Below are 17,487 nucleotides of genomic sequence, written 5' to 3'. Positions count from 1 at the left end.
ACACACACACACACACACACACACACACACACACACACACACACACACGTTATAAATGCTAACTTATGAATAGGTTAAGTTAGTAAGTTTTGTTTATTATTACAGTTAATTGCAGGATTAATTGATATAGAAATGAATATACATATATAAAATTGCTATAAAATGTTAACTATACGCAAACATTAATACGTACATTTTGTTTTTGTACAAATAGGGAAAAGACGAATAAGAGTACGCATTTTTGACTGAACAAAAATCTTACTTTTTTAAAAAACAAGTCAGATATCTTGTAAGTATAATGATTATATTGATAATAGATAATTTTATATATATATATATGTGTGTATATGTGTGTAGAATTATCTATAATACAGAAAAATGTATATTAGGAACAAATATCTGATAGGAATTTTAGCAATAAAAATAGGTACGCATGATGTCTGGAGAAATATTTAACTCAAAATTTAATGATGTCACATATTCCTTCTTCATAATTGGAAACCTCATGCCATCACTGATTACAAATTTCATATACATTGTAATCATTCTCAAAATTTTCACCGCATCCATAACAAAGGGTTTTAAAAACGAAGAAATTTTTATTTAATAAACTCTTTTGAGAAAATAGTGTTTTGCTCATATCATGTCTTGCTGTACGCATATGTACATATGTATATCAAAAAACAATTAAAAAAGAAGGAAAATAAGTATTCTCAAATTTTAGTATAATTTAGTATCTTTTAACTAATAATAAAAGTGTGAGAAATTTTTTATTGACAATAAAATGTTTAAATTCTGAAAATAAAAAGAATTATAATAATAATTATTGAAGTTAACTTATATTTTTTAAAAATATAAAATATCTTTAATTGTCCGAGGTAATCAAATTTAATTATAATACATATATAATAATAAATTTTTTACAATACATATTGATTGAATTTCCATAACATAATGATGTTAGCTGAATCTTACTTATATCTATATATACTGAGATATTATATAATCATGCGTATTCACTCTGAACCCACCACTCTTATTCTATATAAAGATTGTTCCGAAACATAGATTTGCAATAATTTATATTAAATTTAATAATAAAACTTCAGCAGATTAGCATATAAATGTACATGCAACGTTACTGTATTCTATAATAGAATACATTTTTGTATTATTATTATTATTATTGTTTTCATCTACAGATATGTACAATGTTTGTCATTTCTCACTATCACTTATTGACTTTTATTGAAGATTTATAAGTATGATATTTTGATTTAAAGATTCTTATCATATTTTAGATCGTATTTAGATATAACAAATAATAATAATAATATATACTTTTCATGAAATTCTTATATATTGTTATACGAAACTGGAAACTTACTTGATACAAATTGAGGCTAAAGCAAACAACTACTCCTACAGTGAAAGAAAGTATCATTATTTCGAATATGGACACTAACTGCTTGGATAACCTTCATAAACACATTATAAATACATTATTTAAAAAATAATAAAAATATCATTAAAGCTCCTGCTTACTCACTGTAATCATCTTGAATTGTGATGTCAGAAGCGAAAAAAATATATAAAGGAAATTTTTGCAAAGTATATTAAAATGTGAGTACTTCTTTACAACAACACTTGCAATCATTAGAGTAGATCATAAAATATACCGAAAACTTCCCTTGTGTTCGAAATAACTATATAATATTTCAAATTAAATTACGTCTAATCAAACAAGCTATATATGACACATATCGAATTGAGATAAATATGATTTGATTATATTTCGAAAAGGAGACTTTTCAGTATATTTTACAAGTGTACTCTATCAAATGCAAATATTGTTTTATTGAACAAAATTTCTATATATTTTTTACAAGAATTTTTATTATGTATTTTCTCTCTTTTGCGTCAATCCAAATATCCGTAGTGAGTGATCAGAAGCCTAAAACTGATTCTATATTAATCTCATCATAGCGTTGCAAGAATTGTTGTTCAATCAATGTCAAAATATTGCCATTCTAATTGGATGATAATGCTTACAACGCTTACGACACTACGGCATTACTAATGCAGAATCAGCATTAAGTGGTTATTGTGGTACATATATTGTATAAATACTATTGATGTAAATACGAACTTCATAGCTTGACGATGAATATCTATAGCACAAATTATACTCTTGATCATGAAAACTTTATCTTCTGACGTAATATTTTTGGTATTAATATTTATTGCATGTTTAATACGATAACTGTAAATATTGGATTCTAATTATATAGCAACTTATTAAAGATACAATTTTTTAAAAGCAAAATCTCCACAAAAATTTTTTTAATATACTGTATGTATAAAAATAACTAATAATAACTAATAATATAAAATAACTAATATAAAATAACTAATATAATAATCGAACTGTTACAAAAACTGTTCATTCCTCTCATTCATCTATATTCCTACCTAGCAATTTTAAACATTCCACAAGTATGTTGAAGATATGAGATGAGCATTGTACCTGTTGCTATCATTATAGTCATTCCAACGCATAATACTCCGTACATATGCAATAGCATCCAATAGAAATACTTTTCTTGATTAACAAAATACTCTGTCAGAATGAATAAATGATGTGGTTGAGACATGTTCATTGATATATTAACAGCTATAAATGACCAAATTTGAGTTATAATAGTAATAAACAATCCACAAATTCCAAAAACTAAAAAAGAAAAACGAATTTGTTATTGAAATTCTTAGTATATAAAATCATTGTATGTGTGTGTGTGTGTGTGTGTGTGTGTGTGTGTGTGTGTGCGCGTGCTGCGTGCGTGCGTGCTTGCGTGCGTGCGTGCTTGCGTGCGTGCGTGCGTGCGTGCGTGCTTGCGTGCGTGCGTGCGTGCGTGCGTGCGTGCGTGCGTATATGTGTACACTGAAAAAAAATATAATCAATTTTAATAAATATTTAGTTGAATACCGCCAATTAAATATTTATTAAATATAAAGATATATGTATTTGATACAAGAAATGTTAATTTGATTTAACAATCATTTTTTTTATTGAACAAATATTTACTTATTAAGTTGGTAGTGAACTAAATATTTATTAAAATTAAGAATATTTTTTTCTCAATATACATTTATATATATTGTATGCACAAATTATAATAAATAATTTTTAATTTTTTTATTGAATATGAAATCGAATTTTACTACAAAATTAATAGCTATTTTATTTTACATATTCTTTGTTTTAAAAATTTTTTGGAATAAGACTTTATTGTAAAATTGATAATTATTTTTTATATTTTATTTGATTATTAAATACATATGAATTCATTATAGATGCACATCATGACAAATATTTTAATTTAATACATTCATATAATAAATCATATGTAAATGTTTTTATAAAGAAATACGATAAAATTTACTGATAAAACCTAATATCATTTTCTATATATATTTTAAATATTAAATATTAAATTCTATGTATGTTTAAAGTTTAAATATTTAACTGAAAATATAATTACAAAATTAATAAATATTGTCTTACTCAAAAGCGTAACAGTGTAACGTTTGGCAATGCAATTATATTTATATATAATAGCAATTTCATTTTTATCCTTTAAATCATCGAGTATATATCGAAGCTCTTTCAATAAATTCTTCACCTGTCATTTTATCAATTTTCTATTGTATATATCTTTTTATTGTATTTATTGTATCTATTGTATTATGTCTATTGTATATATCTTTGCATATATCATAAATACTTTGTGCTATAAAAATGTATTTGATACACAAGTTAATTCTATTTAATATACAGGGATGACCCAAATCAATCGCACGGGACGGCATATATATTCCTCATCAAAAAGTAAGTCGAAAATGTCAATAGCAAAGTATTGTGGTATCAATAGTTTTGAAACGCTGAGCCTTAGAAAATGTCTAACCATAGGGCATGAAATTCGCGTCGTCAGGAGCAGTGCAATTAAGCAGCCAACTGCACGAATGCTTTGATGGATATCGTTAAACGGCACGATACCGAATGAGTATTGCAAAGTTTTGTGAAATCTTTGTATTAACATTTACTGCAGTATTCTTAAATTAATTTTTTCTAATGTTGTTTGTAACAGAAAAAAGTTTTGGTTTATCTGTCGATTAATATTTTTAATAAAAATGTTGAACATCTTCTAAGGCTCACTATTTAAAAACTATTGATACTGCAACATTTTGCTATTGATTGATTTTCGATTCACTTTTCATGAGGAATATGTATGTACCATTCTGTGCAGTTGATCTGAATCACCCTGTATACACTTGATAAGCTACCAACTTACAATTTCAATATTAAGATGGAATGCGTTATATTTTATTATGCACATTATGAAGAAAGATACGGAAGACATCACCTTTATTACAAGGTCTAAAGTACAATTTAGTATTATTAATGGTGTCAACTGCAAAAAATTACTTTTACAATTTCATATATAAAGATGAGTTTAAAAAATGCAATAATTTCTCAAAAAGACATGTATTAACATGCGTTACAATAATAAAAATAAATGCTTATATATACAATTAAAATATATATAAATATATATTTATTTGTATATATATATTATATATTATATATATTATATATACAATTGTAATCAAATATATACAATTGTAATCAACAATTTGCATCTCTATAGCGAATACTTTGTAGTTTCTTTATTTGACATAAAAATTGATTGCATAATATGGATTGATATAAATAAATTGAAATGAAATATTATCATTATACACAGCAATTTATATTATATAATTTTATATAATTTTGTACCTGAAATATAATACCTGCTGACAAAATAGTACAGAAGAAAATAAACTGAAATTGAGTAAATTTGGATTGTTGATAAGGCCATAAACCAACAGCAAGCAATAGAACTTTATTGAGATTATTATACTGAATTTCGGGACGTATCATTTTCTCTATGAGCGTTTACGTTTTACTGAGAAAACTGAAGACATCAATGAGAGTATGCGTATTCCATTTTTTTCTAGTTGGCTAAATATTTCATCTCATTTCTTCTGATCCAATTTCACTTAAATGTAAATTCCATAATTTATAATGATAGTGTAAAAGTTTAGTGTAAAAGCTGTGTGAGATGCAATGGCGTCGAATTTAACTTCCTCTCTTAGGAAATTACGAATATTTATGTTATTGATTTAACACCATCGGTAACGAACAATAATTCAACAGATGTTTTTTTCTCATGAAAATACATTATTTTGCACGCAGGCGCACTTTCTTTTTCCCAGCGCCGGAACTTCATTTTAGTTTACGCACTCACAGGATACACTTCGAGAGAGTATTTCTTTACTTTAATTTTTTCGATACCGTGAGTTATCTAATAAAATACATAATTTGAAAATAATAGCATTATATTAATATATAACGTTATTAAATTTTAAAATTGCGTTTAATCGTTGCAATTAATATTTTCAGCAAACAAGTGTTGAATGTTGATCTATAAGTTTATTGTCTATAATTAAACTATACATTATATTGATAATATTTTTTTTTATATTTCTTGTATTTTTTAATGTTCTATTATTAATAGCGTAAAAAATCTTATTTATAATTGATGTAAAATATATAAACATGAGCCATTTATATAATACCATTTATATAATTAAGTTGCGATTATTAATTGCAAGTATTGATTTCAACTAGAATTAGATAAGTTAACTTTTTTTTTAACTAAGTTAAGTTAAAGTTAACTTTGAAAATTTAACTTATAATAATTAAGAAAATTTAACAATTTATAATGAAATTAATTGAATTAAAAGTTAAGTTAATAAAAGAAAGTAATTAAAAAGTTAAAAGTTAAATTAATTTGTTTTTTTATATTTTTTAAATTCATGATTCCAGGGTCTTACAAATAACGGAAAAAATAAATATATATTTCATTTAGAAAATACTCTATATTTTATTTACATGTTTTGTTTATATATATTGTTTATTCGATATATGAATACTGGCCTGTGATATGATTAAAGCTTCGGACATAATACGAGAGAATAGTGATAGTAATAAAAAAATAATATATTTCAATCTATCAGAAACTACAATAGATACATCGAAATACATGGTTTCTGACAGAAACAGATTGAAATCTGGGGATCGATTATGTAATTTGAAGATGAAAATTACAAAAGTGGGCAAATTTACTAGAATATTTATAATTTCATTGTCATATTTATAATTTCATTAGTCAATTAGTAAATTTGCTGACTTTTGCAATTTTCATCTTATTTTAAGTTACATAAGCTATTGTCGCTATTATGTTTGAGACTTAACTTCAAAGAATTAAATAAAAATTAATAGTTACGAAATAAAATGTAATTAAATAAAGTTAAAAAATTAAGAGTCTAAATGTAACTAAGTTAAATTAAAATTAACTTTTTAACTTAACTTTTATTTTTTTAACTTAGAACTGATTTCAATAAATTTTAGAAACTTGAAATATATACACATATCTTGATTTGAACTAAAAATGTTTAAATCAAGATTAACAAAATAAAATTATTCTTCTTTTTAGTAAAGAAATATCTATTATTTTAAAAAATTGCTAAGAATTGAAAGAATTAAATTTGAATCAAAGAAATGATTATTTTAATATATCATTATTTTTTCATTTATTATATTTCCATTAATGATCATGAATCATGAATTAATATTGATTTGGTTATCGCGTAGAATATATTACAGTAAAATAAGATACTGAGGCCTTTACTAGCTGCAAATGAAAACATTTTCTTTTATTTTATCTATATATGTATATTATTTAAATTTATAATTCTGTTATGTATGTGTATTATTAAAATAATTTTTCTCATATTACCGAGGCAAAGTGCTCTACGGATCCTTCAATTATTCCACCGATGTTTAAAGTAAACTTCTTGGTGTCCCTTTGCAATAAGAATAATATTATTTTTTGTACATGTAATGGTGTTCTATACCATTGAACATTGTACCTACGGAATTGAATACATATATGTAGATAACAGATTGCTAATTCAAGACAGGAATTTTTTATTACGTATCGGCACAGGATGGATATTAATTAAAAAATTTTGAGAGATGATTCTTCATACAAATTCAAGATGAAAATTTTATGTGATCATATGTCCGAAATAGCTTACTTTCAAAAGTAGGATATTAAAGATGAAGGAAAAATTTTGTTTTTTTTTTAAGTTTTGATAATATCACTTAAGTTATTATCAAAACTTTATGATAAAACTTTATGTATATATGTTTAAAGTTTCATCAAAATAGTCCAAATGATATTCGAAATTTTTGAAAAGCAAAATTTTCCTTCTACTTAAACATTCCATATTTTTGAAACTAAGTCGTATCGGATATATAAAGTTTATGGTCATATAAAGTTTTCGTCCTGAATTTGTGTGAAGAATTATTCCGTAAAATCTTTCAGAATACTTTATAGCCTCCCTATATACTAATTTGAAATGCAGGAGATTCTACATTTATTGTTGTATATGCAATTATGAAAAAATACACTCTTGGTGAATAACAAAATAACACCTAATTGAGTATTAACTTCCAACTTGAGAATTAACCCTCAAATTTGAGTGTTATTTCAGATCACCAAGAATATATTTTTTCGTAAGGAATCCACTAAAAAGAGGATGTTTATATATAATTTCTTATAAAAATATTATTCTTACGCAGTAAGAAACACGTGATTATTGTGGTCTATTATAATCTGTCCCATGTAATTGGCTAGAAACATATATATAATGCTTACAGACATAAACATAATCAGTAGAAAAAATTCATTGAAATTACTTATAGATGTTGCTATCTGAAAAAACTAACAAACGTTTTTCATAGAAATTACTAATGTTATATGTGCATATGTATACGTGTTGTAATTACTATCTTATGAATAATATACAAGCTTTGCTTATTGCTACAGCTAAGATTATGAGATTAATTGATATAGAAATAGATATGTATAATATATATGCATGTGTATAAATAGATATATATATATATATATATATATATATATAAATATTAATAAAGTTTTGTGTATAACAAAGATTTATTAAAAAAAAATTATATTTTTTTTTATAAATAAGTCAGATAAATAAATATAATGATAATAAACAATTCTACATGATGTCTCAGAATAACCGTCAAAAACATTAGTGAAAGAATCAATATTTGGCGATTTTTAGTAATTGATATCTTGTTAACTATTACGAAATGGTAAAGGACTTCTCGACTCAGTTATGCCGCTCTACTCGCGCACGAAATATTTTGGAATACTCTGTATATACAGAACTAAAATAAGGTAACAAACTTATCTGCAAACTCACTGTTACAATGAATACTGAGATACAGTGCAGTATTATTACATTTTATAACACTTAGAATACATTTTTGAATTATTATTCTTTTCATTATATCTACATATGTATACATATATAATGATTTATATATCATTTACTAGCTTTCGTTCTCTCGAAATTTCTTAGAGTGAAATCTCATTCCAAAAGAATGAAAATATACTATTGAAAAAGAATGAAAATATTTGCACTCTTAAAGAGTAGCAGATTTTATTTCTTTTTTAGAATAATATTTCATTCTTTTGGAATGAGATTTAATCAAAAGGAGAGAAATCTCACTCCTTTTTTGGAATGAATCTTATTCCAAAAGATTAAAGTTTTACTCTAAAAAAGAATGAAAATCTGCCATTTTTATTCAAGAGTGCAAATATTTTCATTCTTTCAATAATGATAATATTTTCATTTATTTGGAATCAAATTTCACTTCAAGAAATTTAGAGAGTTGAAGATTGATAACTGTTGTATTGATTTATTGATTCTTATATGTATTCAGAATTATTAATATATTATTTTTATCCAAATCTCATACATTATTACACGAAACCGGAAACTTACTCGATACAAATTGAGAGTAAAGAAAACAACTACTCCTCCAGTGAAACAAAGCAGCGTTATCTCGAATGAGGACACTAAATGCTTGGACAACCTTTATAAATAATAAATATATTATTTAGAAATGATAAAAATATTATTATTCCTTCACTGCAGCCATCTTGTATTGTGATATTAGAAACGAAAAAAATACATAAAAAAATTTTTTGCAAATTACATTAAAATGTCAATACATTCTTTTTAATATAATTTGCAATCATTGATTGAATTTGTAAAATATATCAACAACTCTTCCTTTATGTGATAATAAATAACTATATACAAGGTGTCTCTAAAAATGCTGCTTAAAATAACTCATTAATTGTTGATTTAATAAAAAAAATGTTTATATGAAAGTGAAGCAATTTCGAGAAGAATATATTACGTTATTATCCTTTTAGATGCTAAAAAGATGTGAAGATTATTTCCACTTCTTTAAAATGAAATTATATAATTTTTTATATAATATACAGAATAATTAGAGAAATTATATTATATAAAAAAATTATATAATTTCATTTAAAAAAGTGGAGGAGACTTTTATATGTTTTGGCACCTAGAAGAAATACAATATCAGAATACGTATCCCTTGAAATCATTCTACTTTTATAAAAAATATTTTTTTATTAAATCAACAAATAATGAGCTATTTTAAATGACACTATTATAATAACAACTTATATTTGAAATTAAATTATGCTTATATAAACAACAAAATAAACTATATGAGTTATCAAACTGAGATAAATATGATTCTAAACATAAATAATAGGGATAGATATTAAAACAAAAATCATATATTTAAAATTATCATATAAAAAAAAATGAGACCATCAATGATTGATGGTCAAATCTTGACCGAAACGTTTTAATATGATAATTTTAAATATACTGACTTTCGTTTCAACATCTATCGTTGTGGCTGTATGCCCTATTATTTATATTTTGTATTTTTGAGCCTTCAGACATTTAAATATGATTTTATTTCAAAATAAAAGAAGAATTTTCAGTATATATTACAAATTTACCTTATCAAATACAAACATTGTTTTGTTGAAAAATATTTTTACTAAGTATTATGTATTTTTTACGACATTTACATTTTTTCGTGATGATCAGGAATCTTAACATATATTTGCATGAATATTGTATGTTGATATTAATACAAACTTCATAGCTTGACGATGAATGTCTATAGCACAAATTATGCTCTTGGTCATGAAAACCTTATTTTTTAACGTAATATTTTGTATGGTATTAATATTTACTGCATGGTTGATACGATAACTGTATAAATATTGTAATTGTGTAATAATTGTAATTATGTAGTAATTAAAGATATAACTTTTTAGTTAAAAACAAACTTCCACAAAAATTTGTTAAATAAATTGTATGTATAAAAATAACTAATCTGATGATTAAAAGGATATAACAAGTGCTCATTTCTTTTCTCTATGTCTACATTCTTACCTAGCAATTCTAAACATTCCACAGGTATGCAGAAGATATGAGACGAACATTGAACCTGTTGCTAACATTATAGCTGTTGCAACGCATAATTCTCCGTACATATGCAATAGTATCCAATAGAAATACTTTTCTTGATCAATAAAATACTCTGACATAATGAGTAAATGATGTGATTGAGATGTGTTCATTGTATTAACATCAGCTATAAATGACCAAATTTGAATTACAATAATAATAAATATTCCACAAACTCCAAATACTAAAAAGAAGTAAAAAAAATTATTTAAATTTTTAATATCTAAAATTGTTTCTATGTATATTGTACGCATGTACATGTGTTACGAAATAATTCTTATCTTGGATTTTACAACAAAAATGATAGCTGTGTTATTTTACATATACGTTATTATAAAAACTTTTTTAATAGAATAAGATTTTATCGTAAAATTGCTAACTATTTTAAATTTTATTTAATTTATTAAACACATTGGTCATTCCTCGCAGATGCACATACATGTTCTCTAAATTTCCCGGAGTGAAATCTCACTCCAATGGATTTAGAGAGTAACAAATGCTTTAACAGATTTATATAATAAATCATATGTAAATGTTTGTATGAAAGGGTAAATGTTATGATGTTTCACCAAAAATCGTTTCTTTTTCTCAGTAATGAACAAAATTATATTATAGTTATAAAAAGACAATGTTTGTTATGTGTTCAATGTTTTAAGAGGGTTCTTGTGTTTTGAAAAAATTCTATTTCAAATAGAATGAACAAAAATTCTTTAACATCTATACACTTTAAATGTTTATAACGGTCATTTTAGTGTGACCCTATGCAAACGAAGTCCATCCAACCCCCCCCCCCATCCCTCCGCCATTACTTTCCACGTGAAATGAATTTCCTGCTAATACACAACTTTTCATTCAGGTAGATTTTGTTTTGCGTGCGCCCCCTTTGCAGGAAGGATGGTGAAACTCGGTTTGCGTGGAAAATTGAACACCTCTTAAGAGGGATAGAGGGGGGAGTGAAATGTCCATACATTTTTTCAGTCTTGATCAACAATCTTGATGACCGTTTTATTTCAATCTCATGGCAAGTATAATAATTTAGAAAACAAAAAAAATTAATATAAAGAAGCTTTATATTAATATTTCAATAAAAAATGAAATATCTTATTCATCTTTTAAATAAATTTTTCTACAAAAACCACAAGCCTTCTCTTAAAACATGGCACGCATGTACTTTTATAACTAGTTTTGTCCATTACTAAAAAAGAAACCGTGATTTTTAGAAAACCACTTTTGAACATTTACCAATTGAAAGTATTACAAAATATCATCATAATAAACATTATCTTACTTGTAAGCGTAATCGTGTAACGTTTAGCAATGCAACTATATTTGTATATAATTGCAATTTCATTTTTATCCTTTAACTCATTGAATATATATCGAAGTTCGGCCAATAAATTCTTCACCTATTATTTTATTAATTTTCTATACTCTCTTCGTATATATCAAAAACACTTTATGCAATAAAAATTTTTTTATTGACAAGTTAATTCTATTTAACGGATATTTAGTAAGTTATGAACTTACAATTTCAATGTTAAGATAGAATGCATTATATTGTATCATGCACAATATGAAGAGAGATACGGAAGACAACACCTTTATTACAAGGTCTAAAGTACATTTTAATATAATTAATGGTGTCAACTGCAAAAGTTAGTTTTACACAATTTCATATATAAATATGACTTTAAAAAATGCGATAGATTATTTCTTAAATAATGCATGTATTAACGGTTACATACAAATAAATGCTTATACATACAATTGTGAACCAACAATTTGCACCTCTAAAGCGAGTACTTTGTAATTTCTCATTTTTTATATAAAAATTAAATTAAATGCATAATATGAATTGATATAAACAATTGAAGTGAAAAATTGTCACGCAGTAATTTATATTATACATATAATAATATTATATTATTTTATACCTGAAATATAATACCTGCTGATAAAACAGTACAGAAGAAAATAAACTGAAATTGAGTAAATTTGGATTGTTGATAAGGCCATAAACCAATAGCAAGCAATAGGATTTTATTGAGATTATTATACTGAGTTTCTGGATGTATCATTTTCTCTTCGAGCATCAAAGTATTTCTGTGAAGACTGAAGATGTTGTAAAAAGTATGCTTATTCCATTTTTTCATTATTTTACTTAAATATTTTACATCCTTATGTTTTCTAATATAAATTTTGCCGTAAATTTCACAATTTGTAATGATTGGTTCTGTAAAAATTTGCTATGTGAGATCTAACAGTGTTAAATTTAACGTATTCTTTCATCAAATTACTGATATTTATGTTATTGATTTATACTACAGGTAATTTAACAGGTAATTTAACAGATGTTATTTTCTCATGAAAATAACATATTATATTTGTCACGCAAGCGTATTTTCTCTCTTTCATCTCTAGAATTTCATTCTGGTTTCTGCACTCACGCGATACACTTCGATAGAATGTTCCTTTACTTTAATTCTTTCGCTATCGAATTTCAGATCTATCTGAAATTCATAATTTGAAAATGTCAGCATTAATACATAACATTATTACATTTTAAGACTGCGTTGGACAAAATTAATATTTTGAACAAGCAAGTGGCAAATGTTGATTTCTAAGTTTGTTGTCTATAATTATTGTCTATAATTAAACTATTCATTCTATAATTCTTTTTCCTTTTTATTTCTTAATTTTTTAATTTTCTATTATTAAAAAAAAATATTTGAATTTATATACAAAATTATTTGTATTGATATAAATATAATTAATTAAGTGTAATAATTTTTATACGTCGATAATAAATTCAGCGATATAATTCAAAAGATTTTTTATTTACTGATCATATAAAGTATATAAACATTCGCTATAATATATTGTAACAATTATATTCATATTCATGCTTATATTCATTTCAGTATTTTGTACAAATTTCAACTATCAATATCTTGATTTTTCTTGTCTCAGCAGAAAAATTTCTGTATATGTTAAAAGAAATTACTGAGTTATAAAGAATTAAATTTGAATCAAAGGAATAATTATTTTGCAGGAAAAATATTTTCTTACTTTAAAATATTCCATTTTTAATGCTTATAATAGTTGAAGCTATTTTAGATATCTACTTTTAAATAATTTCTATGTAAATTTATAGATATACTAAATATGTAGTTATTCGAACTGCGCCCCAAATTTTCGAATGAACTTATAAACGATTAAATTACTATAGTAATATCACAAATTAAATTGACAAGCAATTTAATAATTGGATGCTTAATCCGGCATCCTATTAGAAACATGTTAATATACTGAAAAACTGTAAATAAATTTATTGTGAAAAATATTACTTTAGCCAGAAGTCAAATCCAGATCTCTTGTCTTCCATGCGAGAGTCTTAAGCCTTTAGACTACTGAGATCTCTATTTACATTGATATGTAATGATAATACATAGATGTACATTAATATGTTATAATCTGTATATTTGTTATAAATTCTTAATTGCAATTAAGGAAAAGTGTATAATATGCAATATTTTCTTTTAAAAACGAAAAAAATATATGTCTTTGTCTGCATCAATCACTTTATATCATTACAGTTTATGCAGCTAGACAGTGTAAGATTGTCACAATTTATATTAAGATAATCAGACTCTATATTATAACCTTAAGTAATTTTTTTTAATTTTTCATCGAGTCTAAATTTGAAAAATTATTATGAACATTAAAAAAAACATGAAACATTTTTATATATTTTAATAAATAGTGAAGGTTTCAAAAGATTATGTATATATGAGTCGTATTGAATACATATGTATCCAATATTAACAATACCTTTTTCTTTTATTTTTTTTTTATTTAATTTTTTAGCATGTGTTATTTATTAATAGAGTCATAAATATATGTATAAATATTGAAATTAAATATATTAATTTAAAGAATATTTCATGCATTATATTATAAATTCTGCATGCAAAAAGTCTTATTTAAATATAAAATATATAAATATACGTTGTTTATATTTGGACTATAGTTAGTACAAAAAAAAAGAGGATCTCGATTATATAATACGCATTGTAAACAAAGAAAGTCCATAATTGCGCGATATCATATGGGATTTCATTGACTGTAAAGCAAAGTTTCACAATGTGCATGTATACACTATAAAAACAATATCACTATTTTAATTTAATTAACCTTTATCTTTTTCTAAACAGAAAAATATATGTCAGGGTTGCCATAGACCTGGAAAATCGAGAAAATCGGGAAAAGTCAGGGAAATTGAAATTGGTCATGGAAATCGGGAAAAGTCAAGGGAAAATGTAAAAAAAATCTGGAATTTCGAAATTTGCTCACAATTTCTTGAAACTATTCCTATTCCAAATAAGTATATATAACTTTTTAAATTATATATTACGTTTACAATGAAATATATTCAAAATTTGTGCATTTTAAACGATTTTAATACCTAAAATTATATTTCATTCGGTATTTTATTTGTTCCCTCTTTTTTGTCATAACTGTATTCTTTTGTTCCAAAATTAATTTATTTTTTGCTGGAGTTTGAATTTGCAAAATTGTATTATGCTACTAAGCTTTTTTTGCATTGTTTTTAATATAGACTAGCTTTCCTACAATCCGTGAGTCTAAATGTTAAAATTTTATATTACTCATGGAAAATTTTCTGTTTTCATCTGGAAAACCTGGAAAAGTTAAGGAATTTTAAAATTCATTTTCTGTGGCAACCCTAATTTATACTCTATAGTAAAAAAATAAATCTATATAATTTTCTAATCGTAATTATCATCATTTTTCATTAACTACAGTTTTATTAAGACAATAATAAATTAATAAATATTTATTTTGTTATCGTGTAGAATGCATGACTGTAAAATAAGATACGGAGGCCTTTATTAGCTGTAATTATAAACATACTTCTTTATTGTAGCTATATGTAAATGGAAACTGAAATATCCCACAAACTATTACCGTGGCAAAACCCTCTATGGATGCATCAAATATCCCACCGAGATTTAATGAAAATTTCTTGGTTCTTCTTTGCAGCAGAAATAGTATCATTCTTTGTATATGTAATGGGGTTTTATACCACTGAACGTTGTACCTACAGAATTGAATATAGAGATAGCAGATCGCTTACTTAAGATTGGAATTCTTAATTAATTAATTTTGGCATATATTCTAATTTAAGTGTCGTAGATCAATTTCTGTTTGTATTGTTGTAACAAAAAGCAACAATTGCACATATTGCCAAACAAGAATATTTTTCTTACGCAGTAACAAATACGTGATTATTATGGTCGATTATATTCTGTCCAACATAGTGGGCTATAAACATATATAAGATGCTTGTAGACGCAAATAAAAATGGTAATAAAAATTCACTGACATTGTTTTTATTGTTTTCAGATGATGCTATCTGGAAAAGCTAAGAAACATTTTACACAGTAAATATCAAACTTCTACACATGTATCTATGTTCTAACTATCAATCTATAACGTGCAAGTTATAAATTGATAGTTATATAATATAACAAATTTTACTTATTACTACAACTAAGATTTTTTTGCTCTTAACTGCTCATATGCACTTTTGTGCACAAAATTTCAGAAATGAAGTCACATTTACAGATATTATATTATTGCCTACATGTATTATTGTCTACATAAATTATTATCTACAGCTCGATTAACTATAAGCACTTTTGCGCACAAATAAAAATTTCAGAGACGAAATTAAATTCACTTACACGTATTATTGCCTACAGATCGATTGCCTACAAGCATTTTTGCTCAAAAATATATATAAAATTAAGTTTAAATTACATTAAAAAAATAATTTGTATTTTTAAAGCAGAAAGTTTATATTTTAAAGCAAAAAATGATTTAAAACAAAATTTGTGTTTTTAAAACAGAGAGTAGTATATATGGACAATTGAATTGTAAGCAATAGGTAATATCTATAAGCAATCATTATAGACAATAATACATGTAGCCAAATGTGACTTTGTCTCTGAAACTTTTACAATACTTGTGCACAAAAGTGCAAGTGGAATATAGGCAATTGAGTTGTAGACAACTTTTGTTCACAAACGAACTGTCGGCAAACGATGCTGTCTACAATTGATTTGTGATATTTTTTATTATGTTTGACAATAAACATTCTATTTGCATTAATGATGTGTACCTACAATGTTACTATATTTTATAATCGAATGTTTTACGTTATTTTTCTTCTTATGGCATTTACAAATATATGTATATATGTTATGAATTCATCATTTATAATATTAATACGTATTATTTAGCGGTTTTGTTTAAGATTTATATGTGATATTGATTTGTTGCTTTTAAATATACATATATTTATAAAAAATTATTTATATAAAATTACAGTATTAATAATAAATAACAATTTCAATGCAATCTTCATATATTATTACGTGAAACTGTAAACTTACTTGAAACAAATTAAAACTAAAACAAACTACTAAACATCCTGTGATACAAGACATCATTATTTCGAATGTGGTCATGAAATGCTTCGTCATTCTTAAAAACAAAATATTAGTAAATGTATCGCACGGTGTAAAAAACACAGATACATACTTCATAGCTTGACGATGAATGTCTATTGCACAAATTATATCTTCAATCATTAAAGTTTTATTTTTTATCGTAATATTTTGTGGAACATAGGTATTCACTGCATGCTTAATGCGATAGCTACGTATATGTTTTTTTTATATTAATTAATTATTAATTTTATATAATAAAATTATTATGCTTCTATGTCTACATTCATACCTAGCAATTTTAAATATTCCACAAATATGCTCAATATATGTAATGAGCATTGTACCTGTTCCCAACATTATAATCGATGCAATATATAATATT

The 17,487-nt window shown here is 24.6% G+C and overlaps 3 protein-coding genes across 3 annotated transcripts in view; all 3 read right to left on the bottom strand.

The window, feature by feature from the left end:
* The window catches only part of LOC105619730, a 40,851-nt gene extending 33,010 nt beyond the window's left edge, over positions 1–7,841 (bottom strand). Inside the window, exon 1 of the mRNA XM_012201249.1 lies at positions 7,750–7,841. Within this exon, the coding sequence (XP_012056639.1) occupies positions 7,750–7,841 (92 nt within the window). The remainder of the gene's footprint in view (positions 1–7,749) is intronic.
* Positions 7,842–15,435: 7,594 nt separating this feature from the next.
* LOC105619608 lies at positions 15,436–15,958 on the bottom strand. Its single transcript, XM_012201127.1, has 3 exons — positions 15,861–15,958; positions 15,559–15,691; positions 15,436–15,486 (listed from the first exon to the last, which is right to left on the bottom strand). Exons 1-3 carry the CDS (start codon positions 15,923–15,925, stop codon positions 15,436–15,438), a joined length of 249 nt encoding a protein of 82 aa, XP_012056517.1. The 5' UTR covers positions 15,926–15,958.
* Positions 15,959–16,985: 1,027 nt separating this feature from the next.
* LOC105619729 overlaps positions 16,986–17,487 on the bottom strand; it is a 31,087-nt gene continuing 30,585 nt past the window's right edge. The window contains exons 2-3 of the mRNA XM_012201248.1: positions 17,197–17,313; positions 16,986–17,139 (exon numbers count right to left, since the gene is read on the bottom strand). Coding sequence (XP_012056638.1) covers positions 16,986–17,139; positions 17,197–17,313 — 271 coding nt within the window. The remainder of the gene's footprint in view (positions 17,140–17,196; positions 17,314–17,487) is intronic.

This window comes from Atta cephalotes, assembly GCF_000143395.1.
Source record: "Atta cephalotes unplaced genomic scaffold scaffold00022, whole genome shotgun sequence".
NCBI lineage: Eukaryota > Metazoa > Arthropoda > Insecta > Hymenoptera > Formicidae > Atta > Atta cephalotes.
Note: the sequence above shows the minus strand (reverse complement) of the source record. Positions and strands in the feature narration are given on the sequence as shown.

Excerpts from the sequence above, each read along its gene's own strand:
- LOC105619608 (XM_012201127.1), bottom strand. The coding sequence starts at position 15,925 with ATGTTTATAGCCCACTATGTTGGACAGAATATAATCGACCATAATAAT. Across the intron at positions 15,692-15,860 it reads AATCACGTATTTGTTACTGC|GTACAACGTTCAGTGGTATA; the intron begins GTAAGAAAAATA and ends TCAATTCTGTAG. Across the intron at positions 15,487-15,558 it reads CCATAGAGGGTTTTGCCACG|CTAATAAAGGCCTCCGTATC; the intron begins GTAATAGTTTGT and ends TTATAATTACAG.